Source organism: Xenopus laevis, chromosome 5L (assembly GCF_017654675.1).
Source record: "Xenopus laevis strain J_2021 chromosome 5L, Xenopus_laevis_v10.1, whole genome shotgun sequence".
In the NCBI taxonomy this organism is placed as follows: Eukaryota; Metazoa; Chordata; class Amphibia; order Anura; family Pipidae; genus Xenopus; species Xenopus laevis.
The window spans coordinates 168,372,366-168,397,606 of NC_054379.1; the positions used below are offsets into that span (position 1 = coordinate 168,372,366).

At 43.1% G+C, this 25,241-nt stretch overlaps 1 protein-coding gene across 6 annotated transcripts in view; it reads right to left on the reverse strand.

The window, feature by feature from the left end:
• The window catches only part of otof.L (otoferlin L homeolog), a 96,920-nt gene that overhangs the window by 22,848 nt on the left and 48,831 nt on the right, over positions 1–25,241 (reverse strand). For all 6 annotated transcript variants that reach the window (XM_041563645.1, XM_041563643.1, XM_041563646.1 and 3 more), the window contains exons 6-18: positions 18,816–18,889; positions 17,900–18,026; positions 17,539–17,593; positions 15,981–16,112; positions 15,419–15,481; positions 14,669–14,753; positions 13,808–13,967; positions 12,389–12,575; positions 9,820–10,006; positions 2,889–3,112; positions 1,411–1,519; positions 980–1,160; positions 566–686 (exon numbers count right to left, since the gene is read on the reverse strand). In XM_041563645.1, the coding sequence (XP_041419579.1) occupies positions 566–686; positions 980–1,160; positions 1,411–1,519; positions 2,889–3,112; positions 9,820–10,006; positions 12,389–12,575; positions 13,808–13,967; positions 14,669–14,753; positions 15,419–15,481; positions 15,981–16,112; positions 17,539–17,593; positions 17,900–18,026; positions 18,816–18,889 (1,705 nt within the window). The remainder of the gene's footprint in view (positions 1–565; positions 687–979; positions 1,161–1,410; positions 1,520–2,888; positions 3,113–9,819; positions 10,007–12,388; positions 12,576–13,807; positions 13,968–14,668; positions 14,754–15,418; positions 15,482–15,980; positions 16,113–17,538; positions 17,594–17,899; positions 18,027–18,815; positions 18,890–25,241) is intronic.

Genomic DNA, 25,241 nt, shown 5'->3' on the forward strand with positions numbered 1-25,241 from the left:
GCTTGGAGAAGGTAGGTTGGATAGGCTTGCTTATGTTCTTCTAAGTTGGGGACACATTATTCCTTATAATAGATGAGTGATATCACAATTGTTGTGTCTTTGGCTGTCACTTTAGTGTTTCTTAGGCCTCATGAGTGATATCACAATTGATATTTTGGTTGTCAAATTGGGCAACATTTATTAGCAGTGTAGCTTGTGTATTGGCTAAAGGAGCAACTGTTGTAAGTTTTGACCCTAAGAAACCCAGGTTGGACAGATGGGACTTGTGGACATCAGAGCTGACTGGTTAAACAAAATGTGATAGGTTGAAGCAGAAGTATTATAGTTCTGCCTTTATTTCTGCCTGGATTATTTTTAGCAAGGCCAACAGATGGACTATTGTCATCGTGTTGTCTTTAGGTAGACAGTCTGTAGATTCCTGAGCTGACATGTCTGACTGCAGGCTTGCAAGCATTTACAAGGGTCTATTGTATGTTCCCCTCCTCAGAGACTCCCTTTCTCATTTTAGCTTTGGAAATGAGATTGTTGTGCCGTGACTTGCTGAAGGAAGAGGACAATTACTGACCAGCTTATCTGCAATCTTGTCCATAATGTTGGCATTGTACAGCCTCCTCCGCTGGTCCTGCCACCAGCTCTTAATGTAGATACAGGGCTTCTTATCAAAGAACGGCAGATGGAAGTAGTTCCTGTAGGAGCACAAGCAATAAATTCAGTTGCAAAGACTTCGGTCAAAGCCAACGCGGCTCCTCGGCCTGAGGAACATAATGTGTGTAGCACAAAGCCTGACACTTTTTACTTTCAATAGATCCCATCAGTCACTGAACAGGTCATTGTCAGATAATATTTAAGGGATTGAAGAATAAAAAAAATACAACATATTCCAACTTAAAGAGACAGTACCATGACCATATGCAACAATCCTGAGCAGGATTAAACCAGTTATGGGTGGATGCATGGGTAAACTGGATTAAACCAATACCTATCAGTTATGAGTGGCTTCATTGCGGGAGTCGAAGAGATTGATAGCACTTCTCCATCTTCATCTGCCTCATCATCGCTGGAATTCTGCAAGAGCTCTGTCTCATCCTCAACTCCATTGCCCCCTTCCTTCCTCTTCCTCATTGGCTTGGAGACTCCATCTATTTCATTGCCATAGTTGCCTAAAATGCACATATCATAATATTTGCCTCTTTCTTTAACTGGAAATATAATATTTTTCTGTTTTTTATACTCGGGTTCAGACTTTAGCCCCAAAAAAGTTCTTGAATAATACAGGCTCCATATCAGAATTTATTATATATTTATTATATGCAAAGATTTTACAGAAAGCACAAATCAAGGTATAGATTTCTGTAAAACTGGGAAATTATAGATGTTTTGAACTTGTATGTGTATGTGTAAAATACATACCTATGGTGACCTCAAAGTTAATTGGCTTGTCCCCATTTTTCCGATCAATCATGGTGGATTCCAGGAAAGCTCCAAACAGGAAAAACTCTTCCATTTTACCTGTGCAGTTCTGAGCAATAACAAGTAATAATGAAATACAGTGTTAACACACTCCAGTATGCAGAAGACTAGCTCATATTATACATACGTGTATATAAACATGTTTTTTAACAAGAAGCGATCAACATCAAAGTTTAGTGTTTTCTCTCTTAACAAGTAATGTATATTGTCAGATATGTCTTTGGTGGGGTGTAAATAGTAGAAACTGCTCTGGGCCCTATACATAGTAGGGTTCAGCAGTTGTAAGTAGAAAGAATGGTGGGGATGGCAGGTATAGTGGGACAAGGGCACCATCTGCAAATATTGGTCAATTTCAGAATTGGGCAGGTTGGAATATTTTTTCTGCTAATGCAGAATGTTGGCTAGATCATAGTGCAGCTGGAGCTCCTCATCACTTGCTCTGATCATCCTTTAAGTCTTCTGTAGGAACAATTATAAGGCAGCCATACCATGTAACAGTGGAGAGAGAAAGTCAAGATGGAGACAGAAGAAGACAGTGGGCAAGATGGAGTCAGTAAGACAAGATGAAGACACTAGGACAAGATGAAGACACTGGGACAAGATGAAGACAGTAGGACAAGATGGAGACAGTAGAAGAAGATGGAGACAGTAGAAGAAGATGGAAAAAGTAAAACAAAATAGAGACAGTAGGACAAGATGGAGACAGCAGGACAAGATGGAGACAGTAGAACAAAATGAAGACAGTAAGGCAAGATGGTGACAGTAGAACAGAGTTAAACAGCAGAACAAGATGGAGACAGTTGGACAAGATGGAGACAGTTGGACAAGATGGAGACAATAGAAGAAGATAGAAACAGTAAAACAAAATGGAGACAGTAGGGCAAAGTGAAACAGTAGGACAAGATGGAGACAGTAGGGCATGATGAGACAGTAGGTCAAATGGAGACAGTAGAACAAGATGGAGACAGTAGATAAATGGAGATGATACAAAATGAAGACAATAGGGCAAAATGGCAACAGTAGAACAAGGTGGAGACGGTAGAACAAGTAATAATGGAATTAAATAAGAAAATAGAACAAAATGCAGTCAGTATGGAAGATGAAGAGCAAAATAAATCATTAGGACAAAATGCAGACAGTATTGCAAGGGGAGACAGTAAGGAAAGTTGTTGACACAAGAATACGTTTATGACAATAAGAACCTCCTTCATCAATGGAGATCATGTATTTTGAATGAAAAAGCAGAGATGTCAGGTAAAATATATCAGTAGTGTAAAGTTTGTGGTTATTAGATCGACCTTTAAAGCATTGAAGATAATGGACCTGTAAGTTGTGTGGATATGTGTATTTGTCATGTTGTGTCTTTTCATAACAGGACATTCTTAATGAATTTTAGACCAACACAATGTTCTTCTTACTTCTGCCACTGGTTGAGCTCCTTCAACCTGAACTTCGGTGGAACTGGTGAGCTCTGGATTGCTTGTATCTAATATCTCAACAGCGAGACTCAACAACAGCCTTGAACGGAAAGAGACACCTTCTCCAAGCCCCTCGTTTAGATCTTGATGCTCATCCATGAGTGTGTAGTTCCGGGTGGAGCCGTACATATTTGCCCAGGCTGGGCCAAGAGTGGGAAGGAAACCTGCACATACAGAAGGGTTAGAATGAGGATTCAGCTGTGCTGGAAACCTTACCTAATGGACAGTAAATAGTCACTAAGTGATCAATGGATTTTTATTAACATCTTATATATATCAATGACAAATGCTGAGGTCTACCTTCAAAACAAGTTTGTTAACATGAGAGCAAGCTCTTATATTTTAAAATCAATTTAAAACTGGAAGTACAATACAATATGAATGTACAGTATTAAATACAAAACTGCACCGTTGGTGAAATCTCAAGCATTAGAAACTTTAATGAGGTCTCTCTGCAACCAGCCAAGTTCTAATAGAATGGAATCTTGCCTGATCCTCACTATGAAAGATGCTGTCAAGGTGTCCTGGTGCAGCAAAATCACTTTGCTTGGAACATCCACCACCTCTTTGCTTACCCAACAGAAAAATGACTCAATGGCCATATTGGCATCAGTTCTATAGCAGCAAAGACTAGGGTGGCTAATAGTGAAGTGCCGGTTGACCCAAAACCCACAGGTTTACCACCAGTTGGGCAGATTTGGGTTGAAATTGGGGTGACCATTATGGGTAAGGGTTGGGTGATGGTACTGGGGATGTACACTCAACCTCTGCTTACAAAGATTCTATGACTTGGAACCAAAGTCGTGCATAGAAGTTGCCTACAGAGCAAGAAGACATGGGTGCAGGTTGGGTACGGGTCCAACAACTTTTGTGCGGGTTAAGGTTTTTTGGGTTGTGGGTTGGGTTTTTAGGTTGGGTCCAGGTTGAATTTTTCCTGGCCCAGCACATCACTAATAGGTAGGCTTTCCCATATAAAAGGTAATGTTAAAAAGCTGATCTGATATGATCAATTCAACAAACAATCATCCTTAATGTCCCTCCACACTTGGCAGTATGACTTCTCCATTAACACAAGAGGCTGCTCGTGCTCTATGTTGTATGTGCACGACAGCTAATGAACCCCACTGTTGTGGTTGACCCATTCCTCAGAGTGGCACTAGCATGAAAAATGTTCTTTGGCTGCCAAATAAGGACTGTGATTGGCCATTTAGTAGCCCCTATGTGGATTGTCAACCTACACTGAGGCTCTGTTTGGCAGTTTACCCGGTTTTTATACAACTAAAACTTGTCTCCAAGCCTAGAACTCAACAATAAGCTCCTGCTTTGAGGCCACTGGGACAACATCCAAGGGGTTGGAGAGCAACATGTTACTCACGAGCTACTGGTTGGGGATCACTGCTCTAAGCAATGGAAAAAATCCTGGTAATTAGGGTAACCAAAAAAGTCCAGTCTAAGGACCCAAGTTAATGGGAAAGTGGGGGTCGCGGGCCGTGACAGCGCTGGTTTAGAGAATATATTTTAAAAACATATCTGCATACTTGCATACTGACCCCATACTCTTCCTCCTTATGCGTTTCATACACTCCGGCACTTCAGATTAATCACCTATGAGTAAGTACCGGAGGGTATGAAATGCATAAGGTGGAGGAGTATGGGGTCAGTATGCAAGTATGCAGATATGTTTTAAATATCTATTCTCTAAACCAGGGCTGTCGCGGCCCGCGCCCCTCCCCCCTTCTGTGGCCCCCAACATGCTGTGTCTTCTTACCATATGTAAAATTTAAAAGGTATCACTACATTGTTTAAACCTCAAATTCAGACTCTAATCTATTCTTCACACCTGTGATCCCCCTGTATTGTTCCCACCTGTGACCCCTCTATTGTTTATACCCTAAAGCCCCTGTACTGTTCTACCTGAGACCCCTCTATTGTTTCTATCCTAAAGCCCCTGTACTGTTCTACCTGAGACCCCTCTATTGTTTCTATCCTAAAGCCCTGTACTGTTCTACCTGAGACCCCTCTATTGTTTATATCCTAAAGCCCCTGTACTGTTCTACCTGAGACCCCTCTATTGTTTCTATCCTAAAGCCCCTGTACTGTTCTACCTGAGACCCCTCTATTGTTTCTATCCTAAAGCCCCTGTACTGTTCTACCTGAGACCCCTCTATTGTTTCTATCCTAAAGCCCCTGTACTGTTCTACCTGAGACCCCTCTATTGTTTCTATCCTAAAGCCCCTGTACTGTTCTACCTGAGACCCCTCTATTGTTTATATCCTAAAGCCCCTGTACTGTTCTACCTGAGACCCCTCTATTGTTTTAATCCTAAAGCCCCCTGTACTGTTGCTACCTGAGACCCCCTCTATTGGTTTCTATCCTAAAGCCCCTGTACTGTTCTACCTGAGACCCCTCTATTGTTTCTATCCTAAAGCGCCCTGTACTGTTCTAACCTGAGACCCCTCTATTGTTTATATCCTAAAGCCCCTGTACTGTTCTACCTTGAGACCCCTCTATTGTTTATATCCTAAAAGCCCCTGTACTGTTCTACCTGAGACCCCTCTATTGTTTATATCCTAAAGCCCCTGTACTGTTCTACCTGAGACCCCTCTATTGTTTATATCCTAAAGCCCCTGTACTGTTCTACCTGAGACCCCTCTATTGTTTATACCCTAAAGCCCCTGTACTGTTCTACCCTGAGACCCCTCTATTGTTTCTATCCCTAAAGCCCCTGTACTGTTCTACCTGAGACCCCTCTATTGTTTATATCCTAAAGCCCCCTGTACTGTCTACCTGAGACCCCTCTATTGTTTCTATCCTAAAGCCCCTGTACTGTTCTACCTGAGACCCCTCTATTGTTTATATCCTAAAGCCCTGTACTGTTCTACCTGAGACCCCTCTATTGTTTTATATCCTAAAGCCCCTGTAACTGTTCTACCTGAGACCCCTCTATTGTTTCTATCCTAAAGCCCCTGTACTGTTTCTAACCTGAGACCCTCTATTGTTTCTATCCTAAAGCCCCTGTACTGTTCTACCTGAGACCCCTCTATTGTTTCTATCCTAAAGCCCCTGTACTGTTCTAGCCTGAGACCCCTCTATTGTTTCTATCCTAAAGCCCCCTGTACTGTTCTACCTGAGACCCCTCTATTGTTTATATCCTAAAGCCCCTGTACTGTTCTACCTGAGACCCCTCTATTGTTTATATCCTAAAGCCCCTGTACTGTTCTACCTGAGACCCCTCTATTGTTTATATCCTAAAGCCCCTGTACTGTTCTACCTGAGACCCCTCTATTGTTTATATCCCTAAAGCCCCTGTACTGTTCTACCTGAGACCCCTCTATTGTTTATATCCTAAAGCCCCTGTACTGTTCTACCTGAGACCCCTCTATTGTTTATATCCTAAAGCCCCCTGTACTGTTCTACCTGAGACCCCTCTATTGTTCTAATCCTAAAGCCCCTGTACTGTTCTACCTGAGACCCCTCTATTGTTCTATCCTAAAGCCCCTGTACTGTTCTACCTGAGACCCCTCTATTGTTTCTATCCTAAAGCCCCTGTACTGTTCTACCTGAGACCCCTCTATTGTTTCTATCCTAAAGCCCCTGTACTGTTCTACCTGAGACCCCTCTATTGTTTCTATCCTAAGCCCCCTGTACTGTTCTACCTGAGACCCCTCTATTGTTTCTATCCTAAAGCCCCTGTACTGTTCTACCGTGAGACCCCTCTATTGTTTCTATCCTAAAGCCCCTTGTACTGTTCTAACCTGAGACCGCCTCTATTGTTTTCTATCCTAAAGCCCCTGTACTGTTCTACCTGAGACCCCTCTATTGTTTATACCCTAAAGCCCCTGTACTGTTCTACCTGAGACCCCTCTATTGTTTTAATCCTAAAGCCCCTGTACTGTTCTACCCGAGACCCCTCTATTGTTTCTATCCTAAAGCCCCTGTACTGTTCTACCTGAGACCCCTCTATTGTTTATATCCTAAAGCCCCCTGTACTGTTCTACCTGAGACCCCTCTATTGTTTCTATCCTAAAGCCCCTGTACTGTTCTACCTGAGACCCCTCTATGTTTCTATCCTAAAGCCCCTGTACTGTTTCTACCTGAGACCCCTCTATTGTTTCTATCCTAAAGCCCCTGTACTGTTCTACCTGAGACCCCTCTATTGTTTCTATCCTAAAGCCCCTGTACTGTTCTACCTGAGACCCCTCTATTGTTTCTATCCTAAAGCCCCTGTACTGTTCTACCTGAGACCCCTCTATTGTTTCTATCCTAAAGCCCCTGTACTGTTTCTACCTGAGACCCCTCTATTGTTCTATCCTAAAGCCCCTGTACTGTTCTACCTGAGACCCTCTATTGTTTCTATCCTAAAGCCCCTGTACTGTTCTACCTGAGACCCCTCTATTGTTTCTATCCTAAAGCCCCTGTACTGTTCTACTGAGACCCCTCTATTGTTTCTATCCTAAAGCCCCTGTACTGTTCTACCTGAGACCCCCTCTATTGTTTCTATCCTAAAGCCCCTGTACTGTTTCTACCTGAGACCCCTCTATTGTTTCTATCCTAAAGCCCCTGTACTGTTCTACCTGAGACCCCTCTATTGTTTCTATCCTAAAGCCCCGTACTGTACCTGAGACCCCTCTTTGTTTATATCCTAAAGCCCCTGTACTGTTCTACCTGAGACCCCTCTATTGTTTCTATCCTAAAGCCCCTGTACTGTTTCTACCTGAGACCCCTCTATTGTTTCTATCCTAAAGCCCCTGTACTGTTCTACCTGAGACCCCTCTTTGTTTCTATCCTAAAGCCCCTGTACTGTTCTACCTGAGGACCCCTCTATTGTTTATATCCTAAAGCCCCTGTACTGTTCTACCTGAGACCCCTCTATTGTTTCTATCCTAAAGCCAGGGGCGCTCCACCAATGAGGCGAGTTGAGACACTCGCCTCAGGCGGCAGCGCCCCCTGGTTACCAGGGGCGGCAAAAATGCCGCTCCTGGTAACTAAGAGCTGAATTTCCGGTTTTCAACCCGGAAATTCGTCTCTTCTAGTGCAGAGAGCGCAATAGCGTCGTGCAGCGCCCCGACCCCCTCCTGCGCAGAAAATGTGAGCGCCGTGAGGAGGGGTCGGGCGGCAACAGAAGGCCGCCTCAGGCGGCATTAAGGCGCGGATCGGCGCTGCCTAAAGCCCCTGTACTGTTCTACCTGAGACCCCTCTATTGTTTCTATCCTAAAGCCCCTGTACTGTTCTACCTGAGACCCCTCTATTGTTTATATCCTAAAGCCCCTGTACTGTTCTACCTGAGACCCCTCTATTGTTTCTATCCTAAAGCCCCTGTACTGTTCTACCTGAGACCCCTCTATTGTTTCTATCCTAAAGCCCCTGTACTGTTCTACCTGAGACCCCTCTATTGTTTATATCCTAAAGCCCCTGTACTGTTCTACCTGAGACCCCTCTATTGTTTCTATCCTAAAGCCCCTGTACTGTTCTACCTGAGACCCCTCTATTGTTTATATCCTAAAGCCCCTTTACTGTTCTACCTGAGACCCAGACTGAAACTGCCACATTGTTCTCCTGTTCTCACTTTATACAAAATGCTAATGGGGCCCCAGCACTGTGTCACTGTATGTAGTACATATTAGACTGAGAGCTTTCCTTGTCTCCTGCTCTCTTCTGCCTTCCCTCCCTGTGTGTGCCATTCTCTGCTTGCCCAGTGCTGCTTGTGTGTGCCATTCTCTGCTTGCCCTACACTACCTGTGGGATGTAAGTCTGTTAGGGGTTTGTTCTTGGGGTTTGTTAGCATTTGGAAATTGTTGTTAAGGGCCCCTAAGGTGTTTAATCATGTGTTGGGGGGTTGTTGTATTATCCACAGGGGAGGATGAGGCATATGGATTTAAGGGGATGTTTTAACGTGACTTCAATTTCTCACATATGAGTGATGAGGGATTTCCCTGCAGTGAGCACCAACCATTTGGTTTTTTTGGTGTGTTACCACCGTTAATGTGGATATGATCTTAAAAGTTCTTGTGGTAACATGGGTGTGGTTTACAGTGGGTGTGGTTTAAAAGGGGGAGTGGTCAACACTGACTCCCATTATCGGCCCTCCTCCACACAGGCCAGTGAAATGTTGGCCCTCGGTACCACAGAAGTTGGACAGCACTGCTCTAAGCAATGGGCCAGACTAGAACATGGTGCAGCAAAGAAAGACAGTCAAGTCGACAATTATATAATTCTCCTCCTTTTTTGTATAAATTCTGCATTGTTTCTTTAAAAAATAGGGTGTTATTGGATGCTCAGACATTTTTGTAACTGACGTCAAGAGCTGCGTTGAGTTTAGGTCTCTAAATGGACCAGAGTGTGTTTCTACCACATTCTGTAATCCAGATGTTTCCTTTTATATCTGTGTCTCTGAAGCTTATTCTCAAGATGATGTCAAAAACTCTGTGTAGGATACAAGTATATTTAATTTAAAATAACGAGACACCCCCTCTTTGTCTTGTGTCTACAGTTCTCCAGGCGTCAGCTTCAAAAGAATATTGTCTGTCCAGGCTTGAAATTTTAATGAGGTCTCTCTCATGTTCTCGTGATTCTGCATGAAGGCCTATTCAGAGGAGGACTCAGGATAATGCAGAAGCCTTTGAAGCAGCTAAAAGCCAAACTGGGGAGAAAGAGCGGCTTGATCAAGAGCGATCAACAATGAAATATTGACATCATCCATCATCCTTCCAACAGCTTTGGAATCAGAAGGCTTTTATTGTCTCTGCTCTGGAGAGTATTGGGCTTACGAATGTTCCTGATGGATTATTTTATTTCTTCCATTCTATTTGTAAGACATTAGTTGGTGCAGCCTATCTGGTACCAGAAGTGTAACCATAAACTCTATACTTGCCCTTGTCTCCCTCATTGGAAATTTTCCTCAGGTCAATAAAGTGGGTCCCGATGGCGACATCATTGACCTTGTCTGAGTCTCTGATCTGTATTTTCATCCTCTTGCACAAGGGAGGGAACATCTCTGTGAAAATGATCTGCTCATTCCACATGGGCTCGTAGCTGCTCTTCTGCACCGAGGTCTTACCCTGCGGGTAAATAAGACAAACATCTAAATCAGTCTTAATAATGACCCACCTGCCTCTCCATTCTTCTATAATGTGAATGCTCATACACCTTACCAGCAATATATCTGCTTTTCTACTCCTTTATCAAGTCAATGCTCATAAAGATCACCAACCACTCATTTGCCTCTCATTCTTCTAGCAAGTTATGGTCTTAAGCTCAACAACAACTCCTGTGCCTCTCATTCTTCTGGCGAGTCAATGCTCACATGGCTGACCAATCACTCATCTACCTTTCTATTCTATTGTGTACGGACCTCAATAACCTTATCTAATCTGCGTCTCCGTTCTTCTATAAAATGAACCCTCATACAGTTCACAAACCAATAATTTTTTCTCTCATTCTTCTAGCAAGTTAATGGTCAAAAGCTCACCAACAACTCCTCTACTTCTCCATTCTTCTAGCAAGTCAAGGCTCACATGTCTCACCCACCACTCAGTCTCCCCATTCTCCTAAGCCATACATTGGCTTCTGCTTACATTGAGGAGAACATTTCATCTACTCTCATTGACCTTCAAGGCTGTCTCTTTTTCTCCCTCAAACCATTCACCTAAATGCTCCTTATAGGAAGATCTTCCCATTTGAGATGAAGGCCTTCTAGATGTCCTCTATGGTGGAAACAAGAAGAGAGTCACTCTCTCCAGTATTGCTACGTTTGTTTGTATTGAGCTGGTACTGTGGCCTTGTTTCTTATACAATACAATAATACTCTGCAGATCTCTAAGTCAATTACTAAACAGAGATTGTAAATCACTACTAAAAATATGCATTTCTAGGTTTATTTCCCAAAAGAAAAGAAAATCTACTTGCCAATTTCTCTCTATATGAACTGCCAGCTGCAACTAACCCACATCTTATGCCTGTCTTCTCATCTCATTCCACATTATACATTCTAATAAATAAGGAAAGCCTTTTGATTTGGGTGTATTGTTATATGCACAATAGAGATAGATAGATAGATAGACAGACAGACAGACAGACAGACAGAGCATATCACAATACAACAACAACATTGGCCACATAGAACGAGCCTTTGTTTCACATGCAGCAGAAATAAAATGGGCAGAATGTGGGTTCCCAGCAGATGGCGTTGTTGGGTTGGGAATGGATCCACTGCCTGAGTTCCAGCCCAGTTGTTCTGAATGTAGTCATACAGTTTTATTGAAATAGGAGCCATTTCATTCTATCCATCTGCAGGATTTACAATGAGATGTTTCTGGCTCGCGAGGTTATTTTTTATTTTATGAAGATAATGTGACAAAGGCAGTGGAGTGGATTATAAATAGAGAATGTGTTTGTGCTAATGACCAGCTAATCTGCTCTGCTTCTATGTCATTAACCTGAAATCTTCGGTCATTTGACCCCGGGAAAACACAAATATTTACCCCTCGACCATATCAGTCTTTCAGCTCTGCCTTTAACTCGAGCCTCGTGCATGTCATTTAACAACATTCGACTAATTGGTTAGTAGAAGAGGTCAACCTTTAGCTGGGATCCCATGCCGGGCAGATTAAGCAGAATGTCAAGAGATCTCCAGTTGGTTTCAGTTGGTTTCAGTTGGCCTTCTACTCTTAAATACTCTTGACTGACCGACCTACCCTATTCCACATTGTTGTGCGCTCCTTGGCATGGTTACCATTTAAAACCTTCTAAACCAGGGGTGCCCAAACTTTTTGCAACGAGGGCCAGATTTGGTGAGGTGAAAATGTGTGGGGGCCGACCATTCAGCCCGACATTCTTTGAACCATTAACATTAAATTACAGGAATCGAGTAACCGTAGCAGTAATATTTGGGCACATTATTGGAATGATCTGCCACTTGGTCTATACTGCTGCCTGTGTGCTGAAGGTGTTAGTAATAGACACGTACTGGAACATAGTGACGCCATACTTCTTTAGTTTACTGTACTGGCAGGTCAGTATGTCTATTGCACCTTCAGCCGTAAAGAAGTAAGTGAGACGTCACTATGTGCCAGTACGTGTCTATTACTAACCCCTTCAGCACACAGGCAGCAGTATAGACCAAGTGGCAGATCATTTCACTAATGTGCCCAAATATTACTGCTATGGGATTCCTGATTGCACTGTGCTGGGCGGCCTCATTATTATTAATTTCATGATGGAGGCTGAGGGCCGGTGTAAACTTGAAAACGGGCAGCAATTGGCCCCCGGGCTGCACTTTGGACATGCCTGTTCTAAGCCATCTGTCTACAGATTCCTGGCGGGCTCCAACCAACCAGTCCAACCCAGGTGCTATTATATAACCATATATGAGAAGATGGGTCTCTGGATTTAACCCCATCTGAGCTTAATTTCACCCTGAGTCAATTGTATAGTTACTCTACCTTTTGTCCTGCAAAGAAAACTTGCACGTAGGGGTCCACCAGGTCTTTGTTTTCTCCAATGAGAGCTTTCTTGACGTTGGCCATGATGCTGGTGTTCATCCTGGGCAAGCCTTCAGCGCGGTAGATCTTGACGTAGAATCGAGCCCACTGTCGTTCTGCGGGAACTCCATCCGGGAGGAGCAAGTTCCTATAGCAATATTAGTCAGTTGACCCAAATCATCAGAGGTAATAAGTTGTGGCACCTTTCCAATTTAGACTTATGCTGTGGTTAAGAGCATGGCATAGGGCAGATGTGGTGCTACAGCTGTGATGTTACCTGGACTCTTGTTCATGGGGCAAAACAACCTTTGTGGGAGCTGTAAGTCAACTGAAGAACTTTAGGTGGGGCAGCAGTAATACAACTGGATACTATTTACACCTTGCCCTACTCTCATGCCTCCCCAATACCCCCCCACCACTTTTCTTTTCCCAACACTGGTTCTGTACATTGACTTGCATCTAAAAGAGAGCTTTGGATATCATGACCATGTCACGACCAAATTCTACATTATCCCTGGAGGAGGCTATGTGGACCTGAACATTAGATTAGTGCATAATACACAAAATATCTGCATGCTGGCACCATAGAATGGCATCATTAACTCTACCCCTAAGAAATGTTCCATGCTGGATAATGGGGCACCTTCAAGTGACTAGGGTTCTGCAGGGTCCAATGGTTCCAGATTCCCAAAGAACATGCCAAGCTGCTAAAAGCTCAGCTGAGCACCATGGGAGTTTCTATGGACAGACGTCCCAACTGCAATGTAATGGGATCCACTGCCCGGATCCATCTGTCATTCCAGGGATCAGTGGGGAGGACAAAGGGTCCATCTGCTCTTGTTTTACATACAAATATATCAGAGAACTGAAGTTTATATAAACTAATGTTATAATTCATATAAAATACACATTATTGGTAGGATAGTAGTGTATCTCCGTATATTTACAGGAATCCAAGAAGACATTTCCCATCTGCCAGTGTATTGGAATTTGCTTTTTTCAGGGCAATTTAGCTGAAGTGGAATCTATTTCATTATTAAGAGTCTGTGTGACCCCTGGTCTATGTCCCTGATAATGTCCCTCTCATTGCAGAGGCACCGCCATTAGATGCTCTTCAATGAGCCGGTGGGATATTAAAGGAATTTCCAGGCTCCTTATTCCCCCCCCCCCGGCCATGGAGCAGTAGCTCAGCACAATTGTAAACACAGGGTCACTGACCTCACTCCCATAAACCTCATGTATTCTAGAACATCAACAAATATAAAATAATAAACATGTTATTACAGGGCTCTGCACCTCATTTCCAGGAGAGCGTTGGATTTTTTCACACCTTTTCTACTCTCTTTATTTCATGCATTAAAGACAGAAATAAACAGTTACCCTTCAATATCATCCTCATCCGTCTCATTGGCTTTGTGCGGGGTCTTAATGTTGTCCCCCTTTCCGACCACGGCGATGTCACACTTCAAGTAACCTTTAAGCCCCGCCGTGATGTCATCAGGGTCTGAGAGAAGCGCCCACTTGTGGTAGAACTGGTGCTCTGGGAGACAAAACAGGCAAACGGGATGAGGAACTGGGAAATACATGCCTGTAGTTCTGTCCCCTTATCTTACAGTGTGAGCATGTGGAATGATTGTAGGTTGGAAAGCTTCTTAGGATAACAGCTTCTTTCTATCCCTAATTAGATGGGAATCACAGTTAATACATTATTGTAGGGATCCCCAACCTGTTGTTGGAGAGCAACACAAGCATTGCTCGTTCCTAACTGAACCAATTATGGGCTGTGATTGGCTACTTGGTACCGTTTATGTAGACTGGAAGCATATAGGAGTTTCTGTTTGGCAGTACACATGGTTTTTATGCAACTAAAACTTGCCTGGAATTCAAAATTAAGCACCTGCTTTGAGGCCACTGGGAGCAACATCCAAGGGGTTGAGGAGCAACATGTTACTCACGAGCTACTGGTTGGGGATCACTGCCTTATTGACTCTTTCAGAAGCCTTGGGAGAAATCATCTAAATGGTTATTGAATCTCCCATGGAGTCTCTATTGGCTGTAATTTCTGGCATTGTAAGTATTCCTGGTCTCCACCCATGTCTGATGCCACCAGAGGAGGTGGCTCTAGAAAATATCTGGAACGTTTAGGTTGGGCATGGAGTGAGTTAAGGGGAAGCTTAGGGTGGGTTATGGGTAAGGAAATGTACATCTCTACTGAGAAATATCTGAAGATGCCAGACTTACCAGGTTGTGTATACACAGTGCCAACGTCCAGCTTAAAGGAGCCCACCAAGGTCCCACTCCGGAGGAGATTCTTGGAATGGATCACCTAACGACACAGAATACAGAAAAACGGAGAAATGGATTTAAAGGGTGCGCAGAAGCAAATAGCTTCCCCTGGTGTCTTTGAAGGGGCACTATACTACTTTATAGTATGCGCTCAATAAATAGGGCTTGTACTCAACATACTTGTCATTTTAATTACCTTTCTGTTTCTTCCACTGTTTAAAGTACTCCTTGTTCTAAAGAGTCACTGTTTGCTGAGGAATAAGTTGTAACATACCAGTCCCCAGGAAAACCCCTGTATAATGAGCTGCTCCTTATCTCAAAATCTAACAAAGGCTGCATCTTAGGAAAGGGCGGGGCATTTATACAGAGCCCATTATCTTTATTTGAAACAAATGACCCCTTTGTTATAATACTATTACTAATCATCCTGTTCATTTCCAAGTCTGCCACTTAACCCAATACCTGAATTTCCCTGTCTCTTCCTTCAGCCCAAGATGAATTGCAGCAAATAAATGAGAGAAGACTCTGCGCTGCTTCCAATTGTACAATGAGTGTGTGTATCAGGGATAACACCAGATAAATGTCGCTGGAAATCCAATCAATAGAGATAAAACCCAAAGGGAAACGGAGATCTATACAGAGTAAGTCCGACTGGGCAATCACTCAGCCTGGTGTCAGGCCGCCGAGAAGAGAAAATCCACTTACTGACAGTTTGATTATCTTGTCAAACATCACGTCCGGTGGCACATGGAAATCGAAGACAAAGTACTGGAAGGAGAGAGTCGGAACTGAGATTAGCAAAAATGACGTTTTTTTTCATCTAAAAAACATAAAGATCTTGGAAGCCCAGGATTCTTTTCCCAGAAAATGTGGCAACCCTAGTTGTCTTCAATGTGTTTGATAGAAACCAACCTGGACAGTGTATGGAGCCCTCAGGAGGTCCAGTTTGGACAATCCCCATGGGTGATTGAGAGTCAAGACCTACATTGGCCCCAATGAATACAGGGGTGCCTGGGTGGGCGGGGCACATAGACATCCCTGTCTGTCACCCAACCTCAGCACCTCTGTTTGGGGTCTAAGTGAATGACCCCTAAAATGATTCAAAAGTATAGTAAATGTTTTCCTCAATATGAAACTATATACATTGTATCCAGACACAAGTACAGAGATTCCTTGGAATGGTTTTCATGTATTATTTGGACTATGGATCTGTTTCCTTACTGGGAACCAAGAGTCTGAGGGGCTGAGAATGAACAGGGGCACTTACCTCATTGTAGTAGGGGCAGTTGGTGGATTCTTTCATGGACGTGTACTTTTTCTCATCTCCCACCTCTACGCACACCACCGGATCCATATTTAATCCCACCAGCTGCCGGGCTTCTATCACTGTGATGCTCACCTGGAGAATGGAATGAATTGCACTCACACAAGGTAAACGGAGGAAAGAAGGGAAATTAAAATACACAGAACTTCAGAATCTGAAGACACAGAACTTCAGAATCTGAAGAACCAGAAAAGGGAGAAAAGAAAGGCAGCTTGAAGATTCCTTATCAGGTTCCTCCAGTGTCTGAGAAAGATCAGACTAAGAATGTATGTCCTGTTTAGGGGAGCGTGTGTCTAAGGCTGGCCATACATGGACCGATATAAACTAAACCCACCCCCACCCCGAGTCTGCAGCCTATTGGTCTCTGCGTTGGCCAATTTTTTTGTCCAATATCTAGTTTTTGACCATGTGATCAACTGCCTCCATTATGATCCAAATATTGGCCCAGGTTTGGCCAATGATTAGATCAACCTGATTTAACTCAGCATGTGCATGGCCAAACCAGTGTTTGGGCTCCCTTTTCCCTAACTGCCTGAGATCAGATCAATGTTCTATCTTAGGTCCTGCTCAGGGGACCCCTGTGCCCATCCCAAGCTTTCTTCCCCTACTGGATATGGTTTTATGGTTACTGGTTCATATGGTTTCTCCAACTTTCATAACTACCTGAGAACTACTCAATGGAGTCATATTGCCCATTCCATAACTATCTGGGATTCAACTGTTAATGTTCTATCCTAAGTCCTACTCAATGGAGTCCTATGTCCATTCCAAGCTTCCTTTCCTTAGTGGATCCTATAGTTTTATGGCTATACTAGTCCATATTGGTTGCCCATTCCATAACTATCTGGCATTCAAATGTTAATGTTCCATCTCAAGTCCTGCTCAGGGGGAGCCCTATCTCCATCCCAACCTTTGATCTCCTGCTGGATCCTATGGGGTTATGGTTATACTAGTCCACATGGGTGCCCATTCCATAACTATCAAGGATTAGACTGTTATTTTTCTATCTTACATCCTACTCAAGGAGCCTTATGTCCATCCCAAGCTCCCTTCCCCTACTGGATCCTATGGTTTTATGGCCACTGGTTCATATGGTTTCACCAACTCCCTAACTACCTGAGATTGCACTGTTAACTACTCAAGGGGAGCCCTATGTCCATCCCAAGCTTCCTTCCTCTGCTGGATCCTATGGGTTTATGGTAATACTAGTCCATATGGGATGCCCATTCCATAACTGAGATTCAAATGTTAATGTTCCATCTTAAGTCCAACTCAATGGAGTCCTATGTCCATCCCATCCTTTTTAGTTTCTCAATGATGTGATGAACATAGAGTAGTGAAATACATTAGGGAGAGCAAGAAACTAAATGGGGTCAGGAAGTGCTACTAATGATGGTAAAGGAGGGCACAATCCAGGAAAAGCATGATGGGAAGTGATAAAAGGAAGACAAATGTCCTGTGTAGAACATGGTCACATCTACAAGGACTTCCCATAACCTACTTGGTAATCCATTGGCCTTCCAGCACTTGGCTCCATTTTGATATCAGGTTTGGCCCTATAAAGGAAAGAGACACAAGGTATTAATGTGGTGTATGTTCTGTTTAATGAGACCACTTACCCCTCACATTTATTTATTCCTTTCCCACTGAGGAACCTCTACACCAATGTGAGTTTTCATTTGTTGCCATGGGAATTCCTAGAAGCCCAGACAGTGGGCCAGTGTGAGTAAGATCCAGGCATTTATTTGCCATCCTACAGTTTCTCCTTTAGACAGAACAGGAGTCAGAATGGCTTATTGTTGAACACAGAACATTCCTAGTTGTGTCTCCGGTTACTAACACCTATCACTGATAACCATCACCTTTTATTGGACACATTGGTGGTGAGGGCTGTAACGGAGGCGAGAGATATGGTGTCAGGGTCCAGGCCTCCCGCCAGTCTGATCGCTTTCCTGTCCAAGTCTTCTGTCTCCAGAACAGCAGGTTCATCTGCAAAGACATACGTCCTTGTTAGTTGCCCTTTAATTCCACAATTACTGGGAGATTTCAATTCTGCTGTTCATATTGTTCATATTGGTCCTGTTCACTAACGTTGGAATTTTCTTATTTATGCTGTGATTAATTCCAGCATTTGAATATTCTGATCGATGATTAAAACTGCTCGAAATGGTACAGAGACAAGCAAGACGATTAATAAAGGTCATGGAGGGGTTCAATCACTAGGATTGTTGTTGCTCTTCATGGAGAGCTCAATGGATATAGTATTAAATACAGTTTAGTTAATAATTTTATTAATTCATTTTAATTTCTCTATTAGGCTGAACAGTGCAGAACAGTGACGGGACAATTGAATGTTCATTCATTTTCTTGGTTTCTCAGAGCAATTGTGGGAGGAGGAGAGCGCAATTAATCATACTACCATCCCACAGATATCTCCCGTAATGAGCTCCTCCTTATCTGCAAACCTGAGATGCAGGCAGCAATCAGGAGGGGGTTTGTTTATACAGAGCTCATTATCCCTATTGTACATAAACGCTCCTGTGAATATTTAGAAGGCGCTCTGCACTCATGTCCTGCATTCAGTTGTCACCCCTATGTCAATAGTCCTATTTAAGCTGATGGACCCCCAAAAATCCAGCGCTCCTGGAAGTGGGTGGGGTTGTGGGTGGATAAGGGGCAGGTCACAGAATAGTCTCATCATATTCCATTATTGCATAAGCACAAGGACTCCTGTGACCATCGGGCCAGTGGAACCCATTAGCCAATCAGTGCCATTACCTTGCCTCCTGCTCTCGTCCTTGGGTGGGCGCATCTTTCCAAGCTTCATGGCTGAAAATACCCCTTTGCCAACTCTGCAAACAAGAGGCAACTTCTGTTAGACAATGTTGTGCATGGGGTCTGTACTGGTGAGACTTTATAAACCCTCCAGACTGGGTTATTGGACCGGCGCAGGAACCTGTGGTCAACTGGATGTGGAAAAATCCTTAAAGGATAAGTAAACCTTAAAAACAAGTGAATTGGAAGCAGCAGTCCTTCCCTACTTTGTGGCTAAGCACTTTTGTAATGTTCATTCATTATTTATTTTGTTTTAATTCCAACATACAGTATTAAGGGAAACATAAACTGTTAATATGAATGAATTTTGTTACAACAGCGCCACCTGTTGGTCAGTTTCCCACCAGTCTGACCAGCAAGTAGTCAAGGAAGTTGTCAGGAGAAAGAAAGAGGCTGATGTTCTTCTGCTTAGGAATAAAATTAGAAACCTTTCTCACATCTTTCCTAAGCAGAAGAACATCAGCCTCTTTCTTTCTCCTGACAACTTCCTTGACTACTTGCTGGTCAGACTGGTGGGAAACTGACCAGCAGGTGGCGCTGTTGTAACAAAATTCATTCATATTAACAGTACATGTATCCCTTAATATCTTGGAATAAAAACAAAATAAATAATTAATGTACATTGCAAAAGAGTTTAGAAAAGTCCCCTCATCAATTTAACATTCACTCATTTTAAAGGTTTACTTATCCTTTAAGAGGAGATGTATCAGGAGAATACAGAGGAGGAGAAGGACCATGACCTCTGCCTGCAGAAAATATTCCTGTGTACGTCCCACATTCACAGAGGGAAACTGATCCCCGAGCCTCCTGTCCATCTCCATTACCAGAGCGATGGGCGTTTAATGAAATCTCTCACAGGTCCCCCATTAGCTGCCTGAGGGTGCCATTACTGGTTCAGTTGCTCTGCTGTAGGTGGGACAATAAGTCAGAGACACTCGTACAGTCTGTCGTTCTATTCAACTGTGCAGGTGACTCCCAGTCATGTGGTCAATCCCAAGCAGATCAACATCACAACAAGTGCATTTTCCTACTAAATGTATTTTCTGCCAACTGCAGTCAGTTGCCTAAATCACCAGCAGGTGCCACTATTGCTTTAAATAGTAAAAAAATAGAAAAGAAAGAAATCTCTGCTACAATCTCAGCTGCCATAAAGCAGGACAGGACTGCTGCTTACAATGGGGATCAGATAGGATCTGTGCAGCCACTGGGACAGAATGTTCTGTTATACAGATAGCTAGAATCTCAGCTGCCATAAAGCAGGACAGGACTGCTGCTTACAATGGGGATCAGATAGGATCTGTGCAGCCACTGGGACAGAATGTTCTGTTATACAGATAGCTAGAATCTCAGCTGCCATAAAGCAGGACAGGACTGTTGCTTACAATGGGGATCAGATAGGATCTGTGCAGCCACTGGGACAGAATGTTCTGTTATACAGATAGCTAGAATCTCAGCTGCCATAAAGCAGGGCAGGACTGCTGCTTACAATGGGGATCAGATAGGATCTGTGCAGCCACTGGGACAGAATGTTCTGTTATACAGATAGCTAGAATCTCAGCTGCCATAAAGCAGGACAGGACTGCTGCTTACAATGGGGATCAGATAGGATCTGTGCAGCCACTGGGACAGAATGTTCTGTTATACAGATAGTAAATAATCTCAGCCATAAGGCAGGGCAGAACTGCTGCTCTGTAAAACTAAACCATTAGATGACACTTTCCTATACAAGCACAACAATGGCTGTAACATCAGGAAAATTACAACAAACTTCCCAAAGTCCTTTATATGACACGTTATTCTCAGACACACGAGTTAAAGAAAGTCATTGCGGCGGAGCAAAAAGAAGACCAGTGGCCCTCGGCCCTCACAACAGTTACAATATATCTGACTGGGCCGTGCAACTTGCAGCCGACAGAACTACAACAAAAAACATTCATCTTGCAGCTTCTGCTCCGTTGTTTCTCGATGTAGAACCAGCAGTGCAGTGAACATAAAGAATAGTGATTACTTTACTTTGAATAGTGATTACTTTACTTTGGGTAGATTTCCCCTTTAAATAAGGCACATAGGGAGTTGTTTCTGTTTTGTTTTCTTGCCAAGCTTTAATTGTAAGCTCCTGTGTACCAGGCTGCAGAAATGACACATAAGACCCATTCTCAGTAATGACATTATAATAAAGACTGGGGGTGCAGCCTAATTGCCCCCTGGCCCAGCCTGTAGTTACCCCCACATTTGAGCTCAGTGCCCCCCTTACCTGTGTCAGCTCCTCATTCATCAAATCCCTATGCAGCCCCCCAGCAGTTTCTATATCCCATGATAAAGCCGCAGTTTGGGGCCGGTTTCTTTTGGGAATGAGAAAGAGGCGCGGGGAGTTGCAGGAGAGAAGGGGTGTGGGAGTAGCTGTGAGCTGATACCTCTGATTAATATTACATGAGGGCAAGTCAACCTGAGACGGGGGGCAATATTCTGTAGCTGGGGGCGTCACTGAAGGGGAGAAGTGAAACCCCAAAGTTGCACCGAAATGTGTCAGCTCTTGTGCTTATTAGTTTAACCCCAGGGAAATGTCTGTGGGTTTTATTAACACCAAACTGGTTCTGGGATAGAGACTTGGGCTCAGTATCTGGTTTCCTCCAATATATTAAATATTAAGAGGCACAAAGGCAGCTCCGGTTTCCCCTTTTCAATGAGACTTTTATGCTCCACCTGCTGAATGGAACAGTCTGTCCCGGAATCCCCTCTGAGCCTCCCAAATACACGAATAGAAACCCAAGTCTGTATCTGACATGAAACACCTCATTGTATGAGAGAAGCTTTGGGATATACCACCAACCTCCCCAATATCTGCCTAAACTATTCACACTCCCCTATCTACCCCCCTTTAATAAAGTAGCCCCTCCTTCACTCCCCCCTCCTTTTCCTTTATTGTATTAGTCCTACCACCCCTGCTGGGAGTCTGTTCCCTGTATCTATCCCCCTTTCTGTAAAGTATCACTTCCTTATGTTCCCTTTCACTCTCCCTCCTATTCCTTTACTGTATTAGTCTTACCACCCCTGCTGGGAGTCTGTTCCCTGTATCTATCCCCCTTTCACTCTCCCTCCTATTCCTTTACTGTATTAGTCCTACCACCCCTGCTGGGAGTCTGTTCCCTGTATCTATCCCCCTTTCACTCTCCCTCCTATTCCTTTACTGTATTAGTCCTACCACCCCTGCTGGGAGTCTGTTCCTTGTATCTATCCCCCTTTCTGTAAAGTATCAGTTCCTTATGTTCCCTTTCACTCTCCCTCCTATTCCTTTACTGTATTAGTCCTACCACCCCTGCTGGGAGTCTGTTCCTTGTATCTATCCCCCTTTCTGTAAAGTATCAGTTCCTTATGTTCCCTTTCACTCTCCCTCCTATTCCTTTACTGTATTAGTCCTACCACCCCTGCTGGGAGTCTGTTCCTTGTATCTATCCCCCTTTCTGTAAAGTATCAGTTCCTTATGTTCCCTTTCACTCTCCCTCCTATTCCTTTACTGTATTAGTCCTACCACCCCTGCTGGGAGTCTGTTCCCTGTATCTATCCCCCTTTCTGTAAAGTATCACTTCCTTATGTTCCCTTTCACTCTCCCTCCTATTCCTTTACTGTATTAGTCCTACCACCCCTGCTGGGAGTCTGTTCCCCCTTTCTGTAAGGCAGTTTTGTCACAGGATAATTAGTAATCAGTGAGTAGAAAATTCATGGGCACTAAGTATAGTTAATACCACTGAGTTGAGCAGGAACAGCACAAGGGTTCGGCTAGTTGTGGCTCAGTATATCAGTACCGGGTACATCACTTGTATAGAAATAGATTTAAAGACACAGGTGGCAGGTGGGGAGATTTGTTGCCCACAGTTAATTCTACACTTCTGTGGGTGACAAAGTTTCCCAAAATGGTTTTACATCTGCAATAAAGTAAGTCCCCAGAGAAAAACAACTCTGCAATTGGTCTCCCCAGCGTCGGCCGATTCCCATAGTGATAATGAGTCTCACACTCAAATGGATTTAAAGGAAATCAGTTGACTTGGGACAAAGGCAGTTTTATATTTCACAAGTGGAAATCAGAAGGTTTAAAATCACATTTCATATTAAGGGAAAAAAATATTTTATGACCATTTTTACACAGGCAATAAAAAAGTTACACTCAGTTTGTGAGTCAGACTCAGTGAGTGGAGTTAGAGGTGAGTCAGACTCAGTGAGTAGAGAGTAATGCTGAGATAGACTCAGTGAGTGGAGTTAGAGGTGAGTCAGACTCAGTGAGTGGAGTAAAAGTCTGACAGCTGTGAGGACCAATAAGAAGCCAGAGAGTGAGTAAGAGACACTCAGCACCTACTTCTCTTTGTTCCCCTTGTTCTTCTCTTTGTTTTTGCTGCTCGGGGGGTCAGTGTTGTGCACACAGGGACAAACACAGAACAGGGGTCAGTACAGGGGGATGTGACATCACACACACATATATATATATATATATATATATATATATATATATATATATATATATATACTCTATATACCTTATATACTCTATATGCACTATATACTCTATATACTCTATATACCCTATATACTCTATATACTCTAAATACTCTATATACACTATATACTCTATATACACTATATACTCTATATACTCTATATACCCTATATACTCTATATACTCTAAATACTCTATATACACTATATACTCTATATACTCTATATACTCTATATACCCTATATACTCTATATACACTATATACTCTATATACTCAATATACTCTATATACACTATATACTCTATATACACTATATACTCTATATACACTATATACTCTATATACTCTATATACTCTATATACTCTATATACACTATATACTCTATATACACTATATACTCTATATACACTATATACTCTATATACACTATATACTCTATATACACTATATACACTATATATTCTATATACTCTAAGTCTATATACTCTATATAATGTGCTGGGAATTAGGGAATGTACCTGAATTGCAAAATGCCAGACTTTTTCTCTTTTCCTTTAGATTTGTCACTGAAAAGCCAAAGAACAATCAGGTTAGAGGCGGAGCTGAGACTCGGGGGGCAAAGGAAAGGGGGAGATCAGTGACTCTCCAGAGAGGGAACCAGCCCCGAGGCCCATGTCTGACTGTCAGTCCAGTCCAGTACTTGGGTTTGTACATGAGTAGTTACATGGGTTGGTAAGTGGGTAGGAAAGTGAGTAGGTAGGTGGGTAGGAGTGTAGGTAGGTAGGTGGGTAGGGAAGTAGGTAGGTAGGTGGGTAGATGATCACACAATCAGGAATGCTGAATATATAAAAGTCACACACAGGGTGAAGCTTCGGTTTGTATATTACAGACAATTCCACTGCACTGCACAGTGCGACTCCTGAATACATTCACCCAACCTGCACTGTGATTGGATCAGACACAATGGGCACTTACTGTATAATGGGGGACAGTCACTGTATAATGGGGGACACTCACTGTATAATGGGGGACACTCACTGGCTGTTTAACTCATTCCTTGCTGCACTCGGTTCCTTTATTTTGGATCAGAATCTGATTGGAACTGACAGTTGGTGCAGCTGACATTTGTGTGTGTATATATATATGTGTGTGAGTCAGAGGGGGCATATATATATATATATATTTATACTGTATATAGTAAATAACATTGCAGAGGTCGCACTGTGGGTTGGGGTGAAATCCCATTTGCCCCCCCCTCGCTCACTGCAAACCCCTCCCCCATTAGTCACATGGTACCTGGGCTCCTCGTCGCCTCTGTGTGGGACAGAACAGACACAAGAAATGATCAGAGCTGAACCCCAATATCTTACAACCCCCACACTCTCCTCCTAACCTTCAGCGTCACACTGAACACTGCAACTGGAAATTGTGTCTGGTTGTCAGGGGTCACTGACCATAGCAACCAAAAAATTTATATATTCCCGTTATATGTTATTGCTCATCTTTCTGTTCAGGCCTGTCCCTGTTCATCTTCCAGGCTGACTTCCCAACTGCTGTTTGGTTGCTAGGGAATGCAATCCCCTAGCAACCGAATACCCATTACCATACCTGGCAGCCGCCCTACAATCAGTGGAACTAATGAGAGAGCTGCAGGCGGGTTACACAGACGCTAATGTGCACAAATAGTTTCTTTTGGTTCAACTTCCCCTTTATAAGTGATTGGTGCAGCACTTGCCTTGGTACTGCTTTATATCCGTCGCTCATCTTATTGCGCATGTCTGACATCTTGCTGTGCGACCCCCGGCGGAGAGAGAAAAAGATTATCCTGGTACCAGTGTCTGGATTATTATTATTATTATTATTATTCATTATTATTAT